The sequence below is a fragment of the Giraffa tippelskirchi genome, chromosome 3, assembly GCF_054371585.1.
Source record: "Giraffa tippelskirchi isolate mGirTip1 chromosome 3, T2T-mGirTip1v1.2.pri, whole genome shotgun sequence".
In the NCBI taxonomy this organism is placed as follows: Eukaryota; Metazoa; Chordata; class Mammalia; order Artiodactyla; family Giraffidae; genus Giraffa; species Giraffa tippelskirchi.
In genome coordinates, this window is record NC_137277.1 from 23,918,666 (window position 1) to 23,940,872 (window position 22,207).

The 22,207-nt window shown below is 55.7% G+C and overlaps 3 protein-coding genes across 8 annotated transcripts; 1 reads left to right on the top strand and 2 right to left on the bottom strand.

Moving 5' to 3' along the window:
* The first annotated feature begins 125 nt into the window (after positions 1-125).
* Positions 126-5,079, top strand: LRRC46 (leucine rich repeat containing 46). Of its 4 annotated transcripts, none has more exons than XM_081582366.1 (9): positions 126-179; positions 352-426; positions 527-632; positions 1,881-2,004; positions 2,828-2,874; positions 3,159-3,268; positions 3,457-3,526; positions 3,693-3,841; positions 4,046-4,541. In XM_081582366.1, the coding sequence occupies exons 2-9, from the start codon at positions 417-419 to the stop codon at positions 4,414-4,416; spliced, it is 987 nt and encodes a 328-aa protein (XP_081438492.1). In that variant the 5' UTR covers positions 126-179; positions 352-416; the 3' UTR covers positions 4,417-4,541. The 4 variants fall into 4 exon arrangements, with proteins under 4 accessions (XP_081438492.1, XP_081438493.1, XP_081438490.1 ...); XM_081582367.1 differs by having other exon boundaries at positions 1,896-2,004; XM_081582364.1 differs by having other exon boundaries at positions 126-426; positions 3,693-3,874; positions 4,018-5,079.
* On the bottom strand, positions 5,050-8,677 carry SCRN2 (secernin 2). Of its 3 annotated transcripts, XM_081582362.1 has the most exons (8): positions 8,609-8,677; positions 8,054-8,227; positions 7,566-7,747; positions 6,826-7,025; positions 6,165-6,380; positions 5,878-6,043; positions 5,607-5,787; positions 5,050-5,369 (listed from the first exon to the last, which is right to left on the bottom strand). In XM_081582362.1, the coding sequence occupies exons 2-8, from the start codon at positions 8,225-8,227 to the stop codon at positions 5,211-5,213; spliced, it is 1,278 nt and encodes a 425-aa protein (XP_081438488.1). In that variant the 5' UTR covers positions 8,609-8,677; the 3' UTR covers positions 5,050-5,210. The 3 variants fall into 3 exon arrangements, with proteins under 3 accessions (XP_081438488.1, XP_081438489.1, XP_081438487.1); XM_081582363.1 differs by lacking the exon at positions 8,609-8,677 and having other exon boundaries at positions 5,607-5,678; positions 8,054-8,325; XM_081582361.1 differs by lacking the exon at positions 8,609-8,677 and having other exon boundaries at positions 8,054-8,325.
* A 6,479-nt stretch (positions 8,678-15,156) lies between these two features.
* Positions 15,157-16,309, bottom strand: SP6 (Sp6 transcription factor). Its single transcript, XM_081582369.1, has one exon. The coding sequence runs from the start codon at positions 16,307-16,309 to the stop codon at positions 15,182-15,184; it is 1,128 nt and encodes a 375-aa protein (XP_081438495.1). The 3' UTR covers positions 15,157-15,181.
* Between the last annotated feature and the right edge of the window lie 5,898 nt (positions 16,310-22,207).

Consider the following 22,207-nt stretch of genomic DNA (forward strand, 5'->3'; position numbering starts at 1 on the left):
GTACCAGGACCGGAAGCGGAGGGCGGAGCCGCCGGCTGGAGCAGCAATCCGCATGCGCCGGGCCCGGCACCTGCGAGCCCGCCCTCCCCGGCGCGTCATCAGGCGTCCGGTCTCCTAGCAACGACGCCTCGAACCGCTCTTTCCATCCGTCTGCCCAGCTATCTACCTACAATCCCCCTGTAGGCGGCCTGGAAAGCCCCTATACACCCCTCCAACTCCAGATCCTCCGCTTCGATTTACATTCGTCTTCTGCCCCACCCCAACAATTAGCTCTGAATCAACCCCTTTCCTTTGTCCCCCATTCTCTGAGCTTCTCTCTCCTCATACCATCCTGGGTTCTTCCATTCCCAGGGGCTGTCCAAGCTGCTCTACTTCTCTTCATTCCAATCGCTCCGCAAGCCAGCAACTTTTAGATCATGCCTGGAGGTGAGTAGGGAGGTGGGGTGATAGGTAGAACAGTTGGTTAACAGTAGAGTCAGGCCTCCAAAAACAGGGAAATGTAACCGTTGGACTCATCTTTTCACAGCTAAACTTGCCCAGAGTCCAGAGGAAGTCAGTGGCGTGTGCATTACTGAAGCCCTCATCACTAGGCGGAACTTGGCCTTCCCTGAGGATGAGGATCTGTCAGAGATGTAAGTGCACTGGAGAGGAAAGGGGTGCTGGAATGTTGAAACACACAGAATGACCAGTCCCCTGAGCTCTACTGATCTGTCAACTTACTTTTGTCCCTCTCTTTACACAATCAGTGGCAATGTCCAGCTGATTCTTCCTCCTTAAAAATCATTCTATTTGTTTTTCACCTTGCCCTCTCAGCTGCCTTAAATAAGGGTCTAAAGTCATCACCTCTCAACAAACTCCTAATTAGTCTCTCTGCCTCCAGTCCAGGCACCTCAAACTGTTGCCAAAGTGATCCTTTTAAATACCAAATCTGATCAGACACTCCCTGATAGGACCTTCCTTAACTTCCTAGCACCTCCATAATAAAATCCAAACACTTTAGCCTAGTGCCTTTTCAACCTTATTTTTTGCCAGTCTCCATAAGTGTGATTCTTCTAAGACCCTATGTTCTCACAGCTTAGCACTTACTACTCAGAGTGGTGCTAGGGTGGGTGGGCAGCATCTGCATCACCTAGGAGCTTGTTAGAAATGAAGAATCTCAGGCCCACTTACTGAATCAAAATCTGCACTTTAACAAGACCTCCTTAAAGGATTCATGGGCACATTGCAGTTCAAGAAAGGCTGGAATCACACATACTATTCCTTCTGCTTGAAATGCCTTCTCATCCTGGCTCTCCTTCCAGTATAACTCCTACTTATGTGTCACCTTCCCTAGGAAGCATTCCCCGAATCCCTCTGCATTCAATGTATAGTCTTTATGTACTCTCTTAATCCTCTGCACATGCTTCTGTCATCCACTTGTCATAGATGTTTGGCCAGCTTCCCTAGTAGTGATGGGCAGGGACTCTCATTTGTCTCTAATGGGCATTCAGTAAATGTTGCGGGATGAACAAATGGATGGGTGGAACAAGTGATTTTCCTTCCAAGGACCACTCAGAAGGGATGTGAGGAAGGATCTCCTCTCTGTCCCAGCCCCTGCCTCCCCAACCCAAGCTGGCTGGAGGAAGTCTGCCCTCACCTCTGCAGGAACCATAAGCTGCCATCACCCAGTTTCCCAGTCCAAGGACTCTCACTCCCCTCTCATTCTTATCCCTCCCAGTAAGGTCTCCAAGCCAACCCAGGTTCCCAATCTAGACCCCACCTCATGAGTCAAGCAGTGTCCCTGACATCTGATCAGAGTCACTGAGCCATCCATCCCTCCTTAAAACACCCTCCCTTCCATCTTCCTGCTAAGAGACCACAGAAGTGGCACTCTGTCACAGCACCCATTTGCCCAGGTTCCACACGCTTGCTGAACTGCAGACTGTTCGCCTGGACCGGGAAGGAATTACCACTATCAGGAACTTAGAGGGCCTCCAGAATCTTCACAGCCTCTATCTGCAAGGGGTAATGTCCTGCCTCCTGCCCTTCCTTCTCCCTGGGGAGGGGACTCCATCCCGTGAGCCATGTCTATTTAATCTGAAAGACGCCAACCAGGTCATCTTGCCCATTTACTGGTGTTCAGGCAGGCAGACCTTCATTGAAATGGTTTCCAGATGAACCAGGAATTCTGTTGAATTGAAAGACCAATGCACCCAAAAGAGATCCTGACCATGCTCTTGAATCACTGTTTTTTTTATCAGACACTTTTCTTGTTCTAGAAGTCCTAGATGGTATCTGTCCCAAATCTCTCATGTTCTACAGCTCAAGTCCATTCCCTGTTTTGAAGGAAAGGAAGAGGGAACCATAAGATTTCTCTGCATTCTTCAGAACCTCAAAGGCTTTTTGGTGGGGGTGTGGGGGTGTGGGGGGTTAATCTCTAGGCTCCCTTAGGTTGAATATACCCAGATCCCTCAAAGTTTCCCCCACAGACACTGGCCAGATCAAAGTAGTACAGGTTTGCTCTTCCCTTTGTGTGTACAGTCCACCACCAAGGCCTTTCCATTTCCTGGCTCCCTCTTGGTTTCCTTTCTCTGATCTCCAGGTTGTGGGGTGATCAGGGTACTTAAATCAAGTTTAGCCAGCCCCAAATTTATGTCCTCAGCCATTGACTTGGAGAAAGCAAATCATCCCAAGGCACTCACGACTTGTTCAAGGAGTGGGGTGATCATTCCCAAAGGGCCAGGTCTCCAGCCTCAAGAGTAGACATGGTCTTAGGGCTTTGTCCCTTTAAAGGGACCCCACTCAGCTGACCTTAGCTTGGTTTCCCCACCTTGGTCTCTTCCTGCAGAACAAGATTCAGCGAATTGAGAACCTGGCCTGCGTCCCCTCCTTACGGTACATGGTGCCAGGGCTCCGGCAGGGTTGGGGGAGGGGAGAAGAGCTAGAATGAAGGGGAGGAAACCTGGTAATACTCCAGAAAACTGGCTCAAATGTCCCCAAGCTCAGTTGCTGGTCAGCCAAGGACCCCACAAGCCTAGCTCTGCTTCCCTCACCCCAGGAGGCCCTGTGTCCCCACTCATCCAGCTGCTGAGCCAGGGAGGCCCGGGCACCTGGGGCCCCCATCCCTTCTCCCAGCTCTTCTGTGACTCAGCTGTCTTTCCCCCTCCCTTCCCCTACAGCTTCCTGTCTCTGGCAGGAAACCAGATTAGGCAAGTGGAAAACCTCCGTGATCTCCCACACCTCCAGTTTCTGGACCTTTCTGAGAACTTGATAGAAATACTGAAGCTGGGTAGGAACGCCCTTGCCCTGCCTCATGGAATAAGTCCTTGGGTGCCCTCCCTCCTCTCTGCCCTCCTCCCTGTGCTTGCATCCGCAGCACATCCTCCAGGGGGCCTGGGGGGCTGTGCAGAGGGGCAGTGGCTTTGGACTGGAAGGTGGGGGTGCGAACCTCATCCCCCCTCTCTTTGCTGTGTGCAGATGAATTCCCCGAGAGCCTTCTCATCCTCAACCTGACTGGAAACAGCTGCACCAACCAGGATGGCTATAGGTGAGGAGGACCTGAAGGTTCCTGTGTTGACCTGACCACAGGCCCATCTTCTAGCTCAAGAACACCACCCCTCCCGGTGTGTTTGCTGCAGCTTGTGTCTGCACATCCTCCCAGCTCCACACCCAGGGTGCCCTCCTGGGTAACCTCTGCTCTTTCCGCCCCGCAGGAAGCTGGTGACAGAAGCGCTGCCACTGCTCCTAGACCTGGATGGGCAGCCTGTGGCAGAGCGGTGGACCTCGGACGAGGAGGATACAGCCTTGAGTGATGAGGACGAGGAGTTCCCAGAGCTGAGAGGCCCATTCTGCTCAGAACGAGGTGACCCTGCTTTCCAAAGTGCACAGCTGCCCTGTGGGGTCCTGGAGAAGCTAAGACGGGCAGTGGTGTCTGGGGAGGTGGTCCCAGGGCCAGAATAGTTCTTCCCAACCTGCCTTGTCTCCTCCCCACTAGGGATGGTAGGGGAGAGTTTGCTTCTGCCAAGCCCGGGGCTCTAGCCACCACCCACCATCCCGCCCCTCACAGGCTTCCTCAAGGAGCTGGAGCAGGAGACGAGCAGGCACCGGGAGCACAGGCAGCAGACAGCCCTGCTGGAGCACCAGCTGAGGGTGGAGACGCAGCCGGCCCTCACAGACCTCCCCCAGCGGCCGGGGGCGCCCATGGCTGGGGACAGCAGCCCTTCCATCACCCCCAGGCAAGAGAAAGACACACCTCCGGAGCCTGCTTCCTTGCCACAGGCCTCCTCTACCACCAAGAAACTCTGCCCTCTGACTTCCAGGAGCCAGCAAAGCACTGTGCAGGCAAGGAAAGGGGCCAGAGCGGCCGCAGCCCCCAAGGCCTCTCTGGCTGGGGCCCCCAGCACAACCAACACTGTGACCAAAAGAATCAAGAAGTGAAATGCAGCCCATTGCTATCAGCGAAGCCCCAGGCACACGGAGGAATGAGGAGAGGGCCCCACCTTGGCCTTAGAGCCCTGGCCTGTGGCAGGAGCCTGTCCCCAATAAAGTATCTCCAGGCCCTGCCTGAGTCTTCCACATCACTTGGGGCATCTCAGGGGAAGCTGTCAGTAAAAAGCACCCAGAAACAATGGCAGGAATACAGAGCCTGATTCTAAAGAACAGGATCTTTCAGGAACTGCCCAAGGGACTGGCACCCCACCTCAGGGCCCCCACCTGGTTTCTGAGCTGGCAGGAGGCGGGCACTGCCTGGTGGAGATGCCATCTCACAGTAGACACATCGCATACCACCGCCCCCCGACCAGGGACTGCCCTTCCAAGATTCAAGCCAAGAACCAAAAACATGTGGTTCTAATTCTCCCCATGAGCAGCCACCTGCTGTACCAGCCATGCTCCCCCGTGTTCCCACACCCACGTGCTGGGGGCCACCTCTTCTCCCAGGTTCCTCCACCACCTTCACCAAGTCAGAAGAATGTGCTGCCCAGCAAGGCTCCCAGAGGCCCTGCAGCCACCTCAGGGCTGCCCTTTGTCCTCTCTTGGCTCTCCCACCCCCACTGGACCTGGACACTGAACAAGAAAATAAAACACATTTATTAGGGCGAAGGCCGACCTGGCCACTCAGAACAAGGCTGGGGTGGGGGATGAGGTGAGGGGATTGCTCTAGCCCTCTACCCCGAGGATCTTGTGCCCACCGCAGCCCCCTGCACCCCAGGCCAAGTCAGGAGGGCCTGGGCTCAGGCATATGCCTGGCTCTCCTTCTCCACAAAGGCCTGGAAGAGGCCGCCCAGCTCCTGGGTGGGTGGAGCACACTCCCTGGTCAGCAGCCCCCGCACAGCCTCCAGGCCTTCCTGCTCCAGGTCCCGCTGCTTCTGCCGAAGCTGCTGCCCCCGAGCCTGAGGAAAGGCAGCGATGAATCCCCAGGACAGGCTTCCCTCCGGATTAGCCATCTCACATAAGCAGGAGAAAGGATATACATCCAACATTCTCCTGGACTGACTTTGAAGGGAGAGACTCCTCTCCTCAGCTCTAGAGTCTCCTTTGCTCCCAGTTGCCCTCATATTTCCAGAGTCCCAGTTGGGGTGGAGGAAGTGTGTCATCCCCCCAGGGTAGGCCCTCTTCCCCGGGGTTACCTGCTCACTCTCCATCAGCCCCAGGGCCACCTGGTGTCCACGGTAGAGGGGGTGCCGGCGATCCACCTGAGTCTGGAATCGAGGCAGGGTCCGAACAGGGTCCTGTGCTCCAAAAGTGGGAGACAGCACCTGGGGGGCCTGGGCCGCCCCCACCCCAAAGATGAAAGGTTTGAACACTGACCTAGAGGGACAAGGATGGAAGGATGAGAGCTCTGGCACCCTTCCGTCTCCCCTGCCTGGGACGTTCCCCCCAGCTTCCCCACCCTCTCACCGGGATGGGTCTGGTGTGGCAGTGAGGAAGTGCACACAGGGCTGGGCAGGGTCCTGGGGCAGCACGGACACCATGCTGGCCGTGGTGCGGAAGCCCTCAGAGTCCATACAGATGCCGCTCTCCTTGTCCCTGAGGATGCCCATCATCACCTCTGCCGTGATACCCCCTGCCAAGGAGGACACAGTGAGGGCCCCCGGGGGGCATAAAGGGGCCCTCCGGCCTCCGAGTAAGCCCCCTGAGGCTGTGGGAGAGAAGAGAGCTGGGCCCCACGCTGTCCACTCACTGACCTTGTTGTTGCTGCAGCAGCTCTCGCCCGGCCCAGAAGCGGGCCTTGGCAGCCTCCATGCGCACAGGCTGCTGGCTCAGGGAGAAGACCTGGGCAAAGTCAAAGGTGCCCTGCCCGTCCCACCAGCCCTGGGCCCGGGCGTGGGGCCGGAGCTCAGGGTGTTCTGCCGAGATGTCCGTGCTGATGCTCAGCTGGTTGGAGATGTTGTGGACCCCCTCTGTGGAGGAGATGGGGGGTCGCTCATGTATTGTTGAGCCCCTGTCCTGTGCCAGGTGCTCAGCTAAGCGCTGGGAAAACAGTGGTGAAAAGAACAAGACAACCCTCATGGAGGGGACAGATAAACTGATCACATGAATAAACGAGAGCCGGCAGCTGCAGAGAGCATCATCATGAAGGCACCCCAGCTTGTGTAGAAGGGAGAAGCCTGGCCACCAGGAAGTCCAGGAAGGCTCCCCAGAGGAAGCTGCAGGCTGAAACACAAGAGGACTCAACCAAGTGAGGGGGGAAGTAAGGTACCCGAGTGGGCTCATCTCCCATGTCCCTGGACGTCCCCACCACCCGAGACATTTGCACCTGGATTGGGCCTTCTTTGCCCCCACCATCATTCCCACCCCAAAAGGAGAACACTTCTGGGAGGCAGGCCCCAGCGCCAGGCCCCTCACCCTGGATCCTCTGTGCAGCCCACAGTCTCCCCGCCGTCTCCAGCACCCAGGCCTCAGTCCGGTCGGCCAGCAGGAAAGTGTTGTGGTAGCAGAATGGCGTGGGCTCCTCCCGGCAGCTGCCCCCCTGCCCATAGCACTCCAGCAAGCCTGTGATCACGTGCAAGGCCTCCCGGGCAGAGCTGCCCCGTTCCAAAGCCAGCCTGGCACAAAGAGTCCAGGGGAAAGAAGGGTGATGGGGTATCAGTGCTGATGGCAGAGCTTCAGTGGACAGTAGAGTCCCATAGAGGTTTGGTGATGAGCCCAAGTCACAGAGAAAATTGCCACCATCTATAGGCTTGTGGTTTTCAAGCTGTGCTCTGAGGGGTTCATGAAACGGACTGAAACACATTCTTGGAGGAAGAAGTGCCCTGAGCCCTCCAATCTCTTCTACCAGAGCTGCTCCATGTTTATTGGTTTTACAAATCAAAATTCTTCATGAGATTTCACTTGAAAAAAATTTTCCTTCTATTGAAAAAAAGTTAAACCACTGCCCTATTTCTGGGCCAGGAGACGCCCAGAGCTCCTCAACAGACTGTGGAGATGGGGCCAGGAGAGGGGAGGGGTGGGGGGGAGCCTACCTGGGGAGGACGACAAAGTGGGCAGAAAAGGGGAGGTGCTTGGGGGCAGTGAGGGTGGCCTGGGTCAGTATTCAGCCCCAGATTTCTGGTGTATTGAGGGGATGAAGGAGGGCAGGTCCGCACCTGAGTAAGTCCATTCCCAGCAGGGCTTCCCCTTCCCCGACTGGCTCTTTGGTCCACACTGCCTCATTGCCAATGCAGACACCATGCTCATTGGCGCCCATCTCAGCCCCCCACAGCCAAGAAGGGCGGCTCAGGATCACAGCATGGGTCTTTGACACCTGTTCCACCTCAGTGTAGGTGCACTGGAGATGAGGGAGGAGAAAGGGAAAATCCGCTTAGAAAGGGGGAAGGTACCTATAAGGTGGTTGCGCTGTGCCCATCACCCTACACAGCCCTTTGAGGAAGGTCTTATTATCCCCATTATACAGATGAGAAAACTGAGGTCGACAGAGGCGAAATAACAGGTTAGGTCCCAGTCAGTAGACTCAAAGCTCGTGTTCTTTTCACCACATCTGGTAGCTTCTCAGGCGGGGGGAACCGAGGAGGAAGGTTTTAGAAGAATTCCTAGTTCTGCCACACCTCCCAGCACTCTATAAGGCCTAACCCACCTGGAGGCGGCTCCCAGGGGCGTGAGTAGCTGCCGGTACAAACACCACCTCCTGCACCTCATCCCGGGGCCGGTCAGAGTTCTTGGCAAAGATCACGGCTGGGAGGGCCGAGGCCGGGGGCACCGAGACAAAGCAGTCGCAGGAACATGGGGTGTCAGGGCTCCACGATGCCATCTGGGGAGAGATGGGGATGCGTGTGTCCCTCTCAAGCCACCTCTCCACCATCCTGACCGGGGAGCAGTCCTAGGGAGCCCCCGTCCCCACACGTGCAGACACTAGGGGAAGACACTGCGACGGGTTTACGAAGCACAGCACCGCACGCATGCTCGTTGCTCGGCGTGAGCGAAGGAAACGCCCACTCTCTCCTCGGGCTCCAGGTTTGGGAATCGGCAGACGGCCAGACCGCAGGCTACGAGGGCCCTGCTCAACTCGGGAACGTGACACTTCAGGGCAGTCGCAGGAGCGCCTCCCTCGCTACACAACCTCTTTCCAAGAGTCCCAAGCCCCTCTTCTGTCGGCCCTTTTCTCGCTCCCCCTATACTTTATGCTCCTCACCCTCTCTCCGTGCAAATCCCCAGCTTAGTCCGGAGTCCTACAGCCTCCGCTTCTGGTAAGGTCTGTCCCAGGTGACCTGGAAGGCTTTGTGCTCGGGGGCGGAGTCGAAATCGAGCGCCTGCAGTTCTTTCGTTTTCCAGCAGAGTGCGCGCCAGCACCACTTCTTGGAGCGAAGCGGCCTTCGGATTCCTGCTTGCTGCCTGCCGTACTCGGGTGCAGCTTCTAGGCCGGATAAAGGCTGCGACGAATCCGCTAGTTTCTCCAGTGGGGTCACTGTTGGGAGAGGGAGCCGGAGGTGGAAAGAAGCCCACGTGAAAAGGGAAGAAAGAAAACTTGGCTGATTTGTTAGAGAACGTGGACAGCTAGGGCATCTGGAGCTTAAAGAAGAACCTCTGCTACTTGTGATCTAATTTGAATTCCAAAGGCACAATTCCAGGCTGGTGGACCCTCCTTCACATCCCCGTCCTGCCCTGGTCCCCCTGCTCCTCCCCATCCCCCACCTCCCACTCCCCAACCCTCAGAAATAAGATAGAAAAAAAAGAAAGAAAGAAAGAAGATCGACAAGAGTGGTCACAGGCCAGGAGGCCTGGGAATAATATAAGTGAATACCTTTTTTTAAGGCATATATACCTGGTGGCTCAAATGGTAAAGAATCTGCCAGCAATGCAGGAGACCCAGGTTCAATCCCTGGGTGGGGAAGATCCCCTGCAGAAGGGAATGGCTACCCACTCCAGTATTCTTGCCTGGAGAATTCTGTGGACAGAGAAGCCTGGGGGCTACAGTCCATGGGGCCACAACGAGTCAGACACGGCTAAGCAACTAACTCATATGCACAAAATCCATTCCGAGTCCCCAAAGGCCAATTCTGCCCCACAGTGCTCAGACTCATTGGAAGTTAGCTTTGAAAGGAAATTTGGAAATTTCTAGTCCAAAGATTTGTAACCGAAACAGCAAAGGAGAAATCTTGGCCAAGGGGGCACATATCCATATGGAGGTGGACTCTGATCTCAAATGTCTTGCTTTCCAGGTGATTTTCCTGTAAAAATTATCTCCATAACCAGCATTTAAGTGAATGCATCTCACTCCTGTTTGCTTTATGGAGCCCTCTGGAATGTGGGGAGAGGAGACACTGCAGAATTACATACTTCACCCACATTCACCGTGCCAACCAATCAGGGTTGCTGCTCAGAGCTCTGGCCACAGCATCCCAGCCTGTTGTCATTCCTGGGATGGGAATGAAGGTGGAGATTGAGGTTTCCCCAGGAGGCAGGCTGTGGGCAGTTGTGGGACTGATGGCTGGGGAAAAGCTACCAGATAAGGCTGTTGGGACATCTGAAATCTGAGACATTTTCTTTTTTAAAAAAGATTATTTATTTATTTATTTTTTTATTGTTCTGGGTCTTCATTTCTGTGTGCAGGCTTTCTCTAGTTGCAGCGAGAGGGGGCTACTCTCTAGTTGTGGTGCCTGGTCTTCTGACTGTGGTGGTTTCTCTTATGCGTAGTACGGCTCTAGAGTTCAGGTGGTCTCAGTAGTTGTGGTGCACCCGCTTAGTTGCCCCGAGGCATGTGGAGTCTTCCTGGACCAGGGATCGAACTATGTCCCCTGAATTGGCAGGCGGATTCTTAACCACTGGAAAGTCCTGAGACATTTTCTGATTGCCTCCAGATAAACAAGGTTGGTTCCCAAGAGGGTGCTGTTTCCAGGGAAATGGGTGTCACTTTCAGAAAGGGGACTGCCACTTGAACAGAAGGTTGACCTAGAAGCTGGGCTGGAGGGAGAAGAGCATTACCTGGAACTGTGCAGACCAACATCGCATCCTGCTCCTTTTTCCTGCTATAACAGAGTGCCGCAGGCCTCTTCGGGCAAGTCACTTTATCTGCAAGGGCCTCAGTGTCTCCAGTAACGAATGAAGGCATTGGACTAGATCAGTGGTTCTGAATCATGGGTGGGGTGAGGAGGGATTATATTTCAACCACACAACTCCCATTGCATAGCACAATAGTTTAATACTCTGCTTCTCAAAGTGTCTGAGGATTGCCAGCATCAGCGTTATCTGGGAGCTTGTTAAAAATGCAGAATCTCTGGCCCCACCTCAAACCTACTGAATGGGAGTCTGCATGTTAACAAGACACCCAGGTGTAAAGTTTGAGAAGCGCTGTTCTACTGCACCCCCAAGGGACATAATTTGGTGGGATGTTGGGGTGTGAATCGGGGTATCTGGAAAAACTCCATGGATGGTTCTAATATGCCCTCTTCCAGGTGGGAACAACTGGACTACTTGATTCCTGAGATTCTTTTCAAACCCACACTGCTCAGATGCTGAGCAGTCAGACTCGCTAGAATTAATGGCAAGTGAAGGCTGCTTCTGGTGTGATGTACAGGGTGGGGTGGGGTCTTGAGGTTGCCACTGGACGTCATTCCAGAAGCAAACATCGAGGCTGTGTGGTGATCAACACTGACTACCCGCCTTGCTGGGCTGGAAAGCCCGTTCATGTCGTTCACTTCCCCAGGTGCCCGCTGGGGGGCAGGAACAGGCAGGAGGAAAGGCCTGGGGCCGTACAGCACAGCCTCCAGCTGCAGTTCCCAGGCTGCTGGTTCCCCTGTCACTTTCTCATCCACCCTAGAGGGCTTCTACTCCCACTTCCTAGGAGAGAAGAGAGTGGCTCAGAGACGTTGCCCAGAGGGGTCAGACCCATGTTCTTATTTCCCAAACTTGCTCTCAGCCCCTCCAGGATTGTCCTACCAGGGGCAACAGAACTGAGGGGTCAGAGGTGGCCCCAGGCCCCACTGTGGGGGACGGGGGCAGCCAGGCAGCATTGCTGCCAGGGCCAGCGACTAATCGTCAGAGCCCCACCAAAGGCCCCCGCTAAGAATGCAGGTCAGCGGGAGGAGCTGCAAGGGGAGGAAGGGCAGCCCCAGCCCTGCCCAGACAGGCCCAGCCGGCCCCACAGCTGCCCTCCTGTTCCCTGGGGGCAGTGATGGGGGACAGGAGGAGAGGATTCGCCAGTTTCCTGGGGTCTAAGTCCCCAGAACCAGGAAGACAAAAAGAAGAGTCACAGGGAGTGGAGTGGGACTGAGGTCACAGGACCGCGCCTCCACCCAGGTGTCTAAGTTCAGCAGCATATGAAAATAAACATTTGGCCCCCTCACCAGTCTGCTGTAATCCCTAAATCATGCTGATACCCCCATTTAAGAAACTTGGGGACATCAGACTCTCCCAAACAAGTGATGGAATTGGCCAATCTGGGTACCAGACTTGGTTCTGAGAAAGTAGGTTAGGGTTAGAGTGAGGAGAATAGGAGTCCCACTAGGGTAGATAATTTTGGCCATCATGTAGGATGGGAAGATGGAAGGAATATAGTAACCTACTCTGCACCCTTGGAGCCAAAAACTGATCCCTGTCAACCTTCCTAGGTTTAGGACTCTGGAGTCATGAGGCTTTTACTCTGACATGTGTCAGGCACCGACTGTGCATCAGGCACGGAGCAGGCTGGAAAAGTATGCATTCGCACATATCTGGGGGTGCTCCACGAACCCAGTGAGGTACTTCTGTGCACAGCGTGATTGTGTAACTGTGGCGGGTCTCTAGCTGGGAGCTGCAGTAGGAACCTTTCCTTCATACTTTCCAGCTGGGCGGGAGCCCATCAGATATCTGGGCTGCCTTTCATCACCTTGTCCCTGATAGGGATCATCCTGGGTGAAGAAATCGCTGTCAGTCACCCTCACCTCACTCACAACCAGAAGGCCTGATTGACAGGCACACCCCCACAGGGGCGGGGAGAGGGGGCCAAGAGGCTGGCCACCTCTGGGAAGGCAGGGAAGCAGCATTCTTGGTGGGGGAGGCTAAAGAAGGGGCTTGCATGTGGAAGAGGAAGGAAATATCTAGAATCTTTTCATCTCCACAGGTGAAGACCAGGGAGGGACAGTCGGCCCAGCTATCAACCTCGAGGGAACCCCACCCTCCTCCTGCACCAACAACCTCTGGGCAGGGCAGGATCGGACCCTTCAATCAGCTCAGCTCTGCCCCCAAACAAAGGGAGGGGAGGCTGCCCAGGGCTGCAGGATCAAAGAGAAGTGTCCACCCCACCCAGCAACCAGCCTGGTCCTCGCTGCTGAGGGACCCTGAGTCAAAAAGGAAGCCAGAGCTGGAAGACAAATGAAGCAGTGATGTGGTTGATGACTTTATTATGGCATAAAAAACACAGGCCGCTTCTTCCTCCTCCTCCCCCCACCCCCCTAAAGTGGGTTCACAGCAGTTAAAGGAAAAAAAAAAAATCCTACATTTCTCCTCTAGGGGGCTGCCTAGAAGGGGGCAGACAGCCAAGCAACCTCGGTCTATAAAAAAGGGGAGCAGAAGAAAACCTATCCAAAGCCCTCACCCGCACACCTTAGAGCTCGGGGCCTCCGTGGGGGGAACATCCACACCCCCTCCTCAACACCCACTAGGGAGTTCCCCTGAGAATGGTCACTGGGAAAGACTGTCCTGGTGGCACAGGGAGAGGGCAGCTGGTTTCGATGGGTGGAGGAAAACGGCATCTCACACCCACGGAACCCTCTCTCCCTCCCCCTTGTCCACCGGGCCCGGCAACCTGCAGGCACTGCCCATTCTCTTCTGCCCCCAACTCTCTCCACAAAGAAAGGGACCTCTGGTCAGATAAGCAGGAGGTAGGGACGAGGGAGCATAAAGAAAGGACGTGACTTCTTAACCTACCGCAGGCCCATGGGTCCTTCAGGGAGAGTCACCCTACCCCTCATAAGAAGGGCTCTCTTCTATACAAACATATCCCTCCACAGATCCCAGCCCCACTTCCCAAAAAGCACCCAGTCCTTGGACTGGGCTCCAGCATCCCCAAGGAAAAGATGCTATGGGCCTTAGGCCAGAGGACCTTGGCTGGGTTGAACAAGACGGGGTCTCCCTGGCTGGAGACCCCAGGCTCAGTAGAGAAACACACATACACACAGAAATACACACACACATAGGTACACACAACATGCACACACATGTCCTAATATTAAATAAAATACCCTTTGCTTATAACTTAAAAAATCAATACACAACTAACCCTTGCATAGGGCTCTGGGTGGAGAAAGAAGGGCAGGGAAAAGGGAGGTCAGGAGAAACCTTAAGACCTCTATCTGGAGCCTGGAAAAGCCCACTAGCTCCAGGGTCCTATGGCCCACCAGACCCTTCCCCCATCAGCTTCCTTCCAAGTGCCTGGCTCAGCCTCTGCTGGCTTCCCCCCTCCCCACGTTCCCGACTCCAGGATCACCATCAGGATGTATTTCTAGCATCTCAAGAAGGGAACAGGAATGTTTCCTGGACATCACCTCAGAAGGCAGACCCCTTCCAACAAGAGAACCTCTTCATATGGAAGGGGAGCCTCCTAATATACTCTACAGGAGGAGCAAGGCTGGTAGGCAGCGGGAAAGGGGAGGGTTGAGCTAAAAAAAAGAGTGGGGCTTAGCGTCTCTGCTAAGGAGCAGAGCAGAGAAGATGGCCAGGCAGGGACAGACTTCTCCACTCAGAGCCAAACAATTGGAGGTGGACATTCCCACCTAACCCCACGCAGCCGAGATAACCCTCTTCCTTCTATCCCTAAGGGGAGGGCAAATGCCGAGGGACCTAGGGTGAGGAACTACATCAATTCTGGAGCAGGGGCTCCTGGCTGCCTTGAAGGCCTACCTGGGGTGACAGACCAGAGTGGGCTACTGAACTTTATTTTTATAAAGACCAAGAGTTAAGGGCTGAATCAGAGTTAGAGAGGGAAAGGCTTAGTTCCACTCCCTGACCAAATTCCTTTCTCCCATTTTTTTAGAAGAGACTTCCTTGCTCAACCCCCACATCTAGCTCTCTCCACCCCACCGGTCTTGCTGGAAGCTGTCGCTGGATTCTGGCCCTCTTCCCCTCTTCCTTCATGGCTCCATCAGACTGGGTCTGGAAGGCTTAATAAGGAGGCACATCAAAGGCGTTACTTCTGTGGCGACAACCCTCCCAGCCAGATAGAATCTCCTCCCTTAAGGGGACCCCCAGCCTCTGATACCCCATCTCAGCTCTCCCTCCGGAAACCCTGGGGTAAAAGCAATCTAAGGGGGATGAAAGGGACCCGGGGCGCAGGGCGGCTCCGGAGGCCCTTTTATGTCCCGGTTCCCAGGCGCTAAGGACGTGTCCAGACAGCTACCCCCAGCGCCCGGGGCGGCCCCACTCTCCTCTGCTCCCGGGACACGCTGTCTCCTCCAACCTGTGCCCTCCGCCCTCCAGCCGCCACAGGGGTATCCCTCCCCAACCCCCAGCCCAGGGCGTGAGTGAAATAGAGAGGAAGGGGAGAACTGACCGGCATGCGCAGCTCCTCCCTGCCCAGTCAAAACAGTCAAACGCGTCTGTCCCGTCCAGCTCCAGAGACTACGAAACCCCTAGCGCCCCGGTTCCCTGACCCCCACACCACTTTTCCTCCCTCTCAATAAATAACCACTTTCTCCTCTTACTCAAGCCGCCCCCCCACCGGGGCATCAGGCCCGAGGGCTCTCTTCTGATGGCCCCAGGGAAGACCAGCGGGGAGGCAGGACGGAGGAGCTCAGTTGGAGGGAGCCGCGCTGCCCTCAGCCTCGCGCTTGCCTTTGCCCCCGGGGGGCTCCACTCCGCCAGCCTTGCCCTCGCCCGCCGCTGCCCCGGCTGCCTCCTCTTTCGTGCCCTCGTGGGTTTTCATGTGTTTGGCCAGGTGGTCGCTGCGCATGAAGACCCGGCTGCAGACGGCGCAGGGGAACTTCTTGGTGCCGGTGTGGGTCTGGAGGTGGCGCTGCAGCTCGTCGGAGCGCGTGAAGCGCTTGCCGCAGAAGAGCCAGTTGCACACGAAGGGACGGTCGCCGCTATGCCAGCGCAGGTGCGCCTTCAGGTGTGACGTCTTGGCGTAAGCTTTCCCACAGCCTGGGATGTGGCAATTGTGCAAATGCTTCTTCTTGCCCCCATCGGGCCCGCACGGAGCCCCCAGTCGCTCCGCCTCCAGGCAGTTGGGACAGCGGCAAACGGTCTGGCCTGAGCTGCGAGGCACCGACCGCCGGGAGCCTTTGGGCCGGGCCGCCCCGTCCAGACTGGTATCCAGGCCCTGGGACTCCGGGGCGGCCGCTTCCAACGCCTTCGCCCCGTCGGGAGGCCCCAGGAGGTGCTGCCCTCCGGCGGCTGGGAGGAGGTGGTGCGGGTGTGGGTGGGGCGGCGGGGCGCAAAGCTGGTGGTCTCCGACGTAGCCCCCCAAGCCAGCCTGAATCGCCCCGGGGTGGCCAGGTGAGGTCAGCGCGCTCTGAGCGTGGGGGAGGTCCATCCAGCTGGTACCCGGATGAAGGTCCCACCACGAGCCATCCTCGGTGCCTGGGTGTGTCGGCCGGAACCACGATTCGTAATGGTGTGACATGTCCGGCTGCAGGAGCTTGGAAAAGGGTCCCGGGACCAAGGGGCTGTCGTTTTCCAGGTCCTCGCAGGTTACCCGAGAGGAGGCCCCTGGCAGCTCATAGCCCTGTGAGAAGTCCACCTCGGGCCCCAGCGGGAGGCTCTGCAGCTCTCCAGCCTGCAGCGGGGAGGGGTAGTCCCCGGCCTCCGGGCTCGTGTGGCCCTGGTATGTTTGGAGAGGCTGCAGGTCGAGGCGCGGCGGGGAGGCGGCAGGCGCGTCCGTGTGCTGGCTGCCCAGAGAGCCGCAGACGGCGGTTAGCATTGCCGGGATCCGGGGTGGGATGGGGGACAGGGATAGTCAAGGGCACCTCAAGTGGGACCTAAAGGAGGCAAAGAAGAGATAAAGTGAGGAAAGTAACTGGCTCATTTTCCTTCCCAGCCCAGATCCCCTCCCGGACCAAGTGCTCCTTTCCCACCCCCAGGTGAAAAGGGGGGAAAGCACCTCTGGGTGTGGACTAAAGACCAGTTAAGAGTGCTAGGAAGGGTTGAGGGTGTGAGGCCCTCCACCGCGGGCAGACGCTAATAGAAGTTCACCTTCTCCTACGTGATACTTCCTATAGGACCCAGCTCATCCTGGGAGTTGGGTTGGTCCCAGGTGAGCAGGTCATATTTACCTAGATTACAGTTCTAGAACCATCCTAGCTGCCCAGCTGGGTGTAAGTGGCAATGGCATTGCTCCCATATCCCTCCTCCAAAATTCCCCCCCGCAGATCTGCTGCCGGCCAGAATGGAGAATCTAGGGTCATCTCTAGTTTAAGTCCCCACCTTAACTCAGGACTCAGCTGGGTAGAGGGAGGTGTTCTAACCCAAAACTTAAGGTGACCTGACTTCCCAAAGCCCCAAGCAGGTTCTGAGGTTTTAGAAAAAGAGCCCTTTCCATCCCTGAGGCATGCTCAGTGAAGAAGAGCATTTCTCTGCCCTACACCACTCCCCCCAGCTCCCTGCCTGGCTGGATTGTCTCAGCCCCACCAAACCCACTCCCATATCTGGCCCCCATTCCCTTTCTCTCTAGCAGGGACTTCACCTTCCTGGGGTACAGCTACAGTGACAGTTTCCAGAGGACTTCTCTCCACCAGAGAAAGCTAAGCCCCCCTCTCCGGCCTGACCTACACCAGCGCCCAGCCAGCCTTCTGGCTGCTACCTCTACCCTCCTCCAATCTAGGGGAGACCCAGATATGAAGCTTGGAGGGGTCTGCTTCCCTGGAGAAGGGGTCAGCCAGAGAAGAGCTTACCAGCAAGCTCAGGAAGATAAAATTGCCGCCCCCGTAAGGGATTCAGGGACAGAGTGAGGGAAGCAACAGGAAAAGCCAGAATCGCACAGAAATTAAGAGGAAGAATAACCCAGAGATATTATACAGGGAGTGCATTCTAGACTTGGATCCTTTTTAGGAGCTCTCCACATGATTCTAACATGCAACCAAGTGTTGAGAACCACTGCTCCTGGCCAATCCTCTTATTTTATTTTTCAATCCTCATTTTAAAGAAGAGGAAACTGAGCCATAATTGGAAAAGTCATTTGAAAAAAGACATTCAATCTATTCATTCAATCAACTAGTATGTATCTCCATGAACCAGGTCTCTCCATTCCTGGTCTGTTTCTCTTTCCTTAAACCGTTGGGAACCTAAAGACCACCCCCCTCCAGAAAGAGTGGGCCCCTTTCTGGAACACATACCTGTCACTTGAAGGTACCCCTCATCTCACCACCTCTCCCTAAGATTTGGGAGCCCTGCCCTGATGCCTGGAGTGTGTGAGTTCGGGTGCCTGGGCCTTTGCTGATTGTGGCGGGAGGACACGCAGTGGTTTAGGGCAGGGATTTTTTCCCTTCCAAATCAGGATTTGGATGACCTTACTATCTTCTGCTTCTGGGGTACCAGGGAGGTCGCCTAGGTTGTCTGGGAGAGGGAGGGAGAAGGGAACTAGGGCGCCTACTCAAGCTCCTGCTGCTTCACCACAAGAAAGGAACTGGGTGAAACGGCAGGAACAGAGCCTCAGGCCCAGGCGGGGCAGCCCAGAAGGGGCTGGGTGGGAGCAGTGAGGTCTGGGACCCTAATAGCTTTTGGCGCCTGGGAACTGCCCCAGGGGTTGGAGTGGGGGTTGGGGGACAGGCTAACGATGCAGGCTCCAGAGTGGCCTTTCCAGCCGCAGGGCCAGGGAACCCAATCCTGGGATGCACTAGCCTGCTATCGAGATCTCGGTAAGGGAGACAGCCGGGCGCGTAGCCGGGCTTGCGGCTCCACAGGCGGGAAGGCGGGTAGAGACACCCTTCTTCCCTCTTCCGCCGGCTGCCTCTCCCATCACAGGCGCTCAGGTGGTTAAGACTTCCGTACTCCCGGTCCTCAAGTTTCTAGTCCTCCAGCTGTCCCAGTCGCTCCAGTTTCCCCAGTCTGCAGCCTTTCCCTTCCGCCCCGTTTTCACTCCGCCGGGGCTCTGAACCCCTTAGATTCTTTAGGACCACCTCCCCCGAGGCCAGAGGAAGCTGCAGCGCGTTCCAGGCACGTCTTTCCAAGGAGATCCCTGATGCGCGCGCCCCTTGCCGCCCGGACCCGGGCGGGCTCCTACCTCGAGTGTGCGCTCGGGCTCCGGGCACGGCAGGCTGGCGCGCTCCAGATGGGCGCTCTTGAGCCCCGCGCGCCAGCGGGCTCTCCAGCGGCGAGCGGCAGGAGCCGAGGGCTAGCGGGGGCAGCGAGCAGACCCGGCGGCGGGCGGCGGAGGAGGGGCGGAGAGAGGCGGCGGGAGGGCGGAGGGCGGGCGGGAGCCGGCGAGCGAGCGAGCGAGGCCAGCTCCGCCCGTGACTCACCGCGCTCTCTGCCTTCATCCTCTGCCCTGCGCTCCTTTTTCCCCGAATTCACGGCCCCGCCCACCTCACCTGTGGCCGCCTTTAACCCTTGCGGACTCGGCCGGACCCGGCCGGGCCCGGGGGAGAGGGCGGACGGGCGGGCGGGCGGCGGGGGGGCGGTGATCTCTAACTAGGTCGCACTCCGCCCCCTCCCTTGCTCCTCCTTGGCCCCTCCACTGCTGGGGTTAGGGGCCTGGGCGGAGTGTCTCCCGGGTTCTGGGGCCCGCCCCATCGAGTGGAATACTGCCCTCGAGCTGGCTCGGTTTGGCGGCCACGCAGGACTCAGACCCTGCGGGAATGGAGGAGGAGGCGGGTCCTGAGGGTGATACCAAGTCACCCTAGGGCGCCGTTTGCCTCGACGGCCCTCCACCCACCCGCCCACCCCGGTTGGGCAGAGCTGCCCCAGAACGAAGAGGAAAGAAAGAAACAAGATTGAGCTCCGAGTATGTGTCCGGTCTACCCCAGGCCTGGGCCGTGAGAAGTTGGTCTTGGCCGCTGCCCTCCTTCACCGTTCCCCGAGCCGCTTCTCTCCACGACCACCACCTTTCCAGGTTCTTTGCGCTCTCTCTTGCTACCCGACTCTCTGGCCGCTCACCTTTTTTTGAGTAACCTCCTCCTCTCCTCTTCCCACCCGTCTGGCCAGTATCTACCTGCCCCCTCAGCTCTCACTCTCCATCTACCCTTGAGCAGCAACCCCAGCGCCTCCCAGGTCCGCGTCTCAAATACAGTCGCGTTCCCCTCGGACCCGAAGGTTCTCAGCCTGCGCCCAGCCCCTCTCGCCCTCTGGCGTACCCGACTGTGCAAGTTGGGGTAGGCGCCCGGATAGCCTGGGGAAAGGACACTTCTGCAAAGATGTGCGCGACCCCTTGCCTCTCTCCTTCCCAATTCTCATCTGAATGTCTAAACCCAAGTTTCATAACTTTGGGGAAGGGTCTTGGATTCCTCTGAGAAAAACAAATGCACATACACAGTGCAGCCCTCTGCAAAGTTTCAGGGCGTTTGCGACGCCCACCTAAAAACTTCTCTCCAGATCGGAATTGATTGAGATAACCAGGGCGGACGGGTCGGGGAGTTCCCGTCTCCTCCCCGTCAGCCTGGCCTGGGCGCCAGGCTAGGAGTCTCCCTTCCCAGGGGGTGCCTCCCGGTACTTGCCTCTTCGACCTCCTGAAATGTTGCAAGGGGAATTCTAATCAACTTCCTAATTTTTTTCGTTGCCCCGGCTGGCTTTCCCTATGCGCTCTACCATCTGCTTTTTAAATTTCGTTTTTGTCTTTACATCTATTTCATACAGGCTGAATGGAATTTAGGCTTATTCATTTTCATAGATAGAGCCCCGGTTCCACCGCCGTTGGTTTACCTGTCCTGAGTAGGAAGTGCAACTATTAAACTGCCAAACTGAGTCCACAAGGCACTTGAAAATCGATCTTTCTGTGTATGGTTCTCCACCACCAAACATACATATTCTCATATCCAGAATCAGTGTTTGATTCATCTGTGCAAATCCTTCGTTTGTAAGACCCAGTTTCCTCATCTGGACAACCTGGGTACAAGTCGGGGGGGAGGTTTCCTGGGGCTTAGAGAAACTGATGTTCCTAAAGCATTTAACCCGTGGGGCCCCTGGTAAACTTGTAGTAAAGGGAAGGTATCGTTTATAGTGTTATAATTATTAAATAAGTCGGTTCCCAACAAGTGTTTGTTGAATTAAGATATATTCACAAAGATCTTTGGACTGGAAGTTGACAGACCTAAATTCTATCTTTAGCCCTGCATTTGCTACTCTAATCTGGTGAATCAGGTTGCTCTGAGCCTCAGTTTCCTCATGGGTGAAATGCGGTTAGAGCAGCCGCCCTGTGGGGTAAAGGACGGGCGGGCACTTAGGAAGCCGAGAGGCACCGCCCAGATGTCAGGGATTGCACTTTCTGATTGGGATTTCATTCCTGACTCTTGGACCCCTGAGATGTTGATTCTCAAGAACGGCTCTGGGTCTTTGTGGCCACGGCTAAATGGACACCCCCTTTCTGTCCACATGGTTTTATTTCCATGCATTCAGCCTGCAAATCTTGACTTGGATTTGCGCTTGAGTTCATAACCACATCTGGAACGGAGGTACAGGCTCACATCGAAGAGCCTGCTACTCGAATTTCTGGGTTAAGTCTGATTTGACCCCTAGGAATTCTCTTCCTCCTCCTCCTCGTCCTCCCAGCAGCCCACTGACCTCTGGTTTAACGCCTGAGCACAGATCTAACTCTCGGTGGGAAACCCGAGCCCCTCTCTCATTTATGTATAGGCACCAGCTTGTCTTGTCTTCCTGTTTCCATCTTTCCCTGGAAAGAACACAGAAAGGTATACTGCCCCTGGATGGTAGACATCCCACTGCGCTTTTACCCTGCTCCCCTTTAACCCCGCCCGGTCCTGACCCACAGCCACCTAGTTTTCCCAGAAGCAAAGACCCTCCATCTGCCTGGAGCTCATTGTCACTGTGAAATTCAACAACAGTGCAGTTGTCTCAGAAAAGTCAGTCTTCCTCACTTCCTGCCCTCCCTGGGTTTCTGCCTCTGACTCAGAACAATTTCTTTCTTCCAGATCCCCCTCTGCTTTTGTTCCTTTGGTTCCAGCCCTTTCAATTTCCCACTTGCTATGAGTTTCATTACTTAATGATGCTCATAGTCTAATGTTGACATGACTGCCAAGATCACCCCTGCCTACTACCTTGATATCTCACTTCAAAGTTGAAGCATGCTGCCCACCGAGATCTGTCCAGGACTTGGGCCATTTCTCATCCCCCTAAAGGGGTAAACAGATTGTGCCAAAAGTGTCTGTCTCCCATTCTTGCCACTCCTCTCTTTCTCCTGCCTCATTTACAGTCAGCAATCCACTTTGTAGCTGGAGCAGCCTTGTTGGTCTCCATGTTCATCATATCCAGCATTTATTTATTGGGCACCTACTGTGTTCCAGGTGCTTCGCACAAACATCTCTAATTCTCATGAGCATGCAGCAAAGTAGTTGCTATTATCCCCTCATTGTACAGATGAGGAAGCTGAAGTTAAACAACCTGCCCAAGATTGCAGAGCTGTTAAGGGACAGAGAAGGAAACCAACTCCAGATCTGTCAGGCTCTAAAGCATACATTCTGCCCCCTGTTCAATCTAGCCTCAGCTGTAGTGATGGCCCTGGAAGTCTGGCTCCCCTAGATCCTGAAGGTGGATAGGATGAAATTCTTAAAATATTCCCCAGCACAGAGCTATTAAGATCCTGATGTTAAGATAGGACAAACTGGTCCCATCTTGGATTGGTTTGCTGTGGTCCCTTCCAAACCTCAAGTGT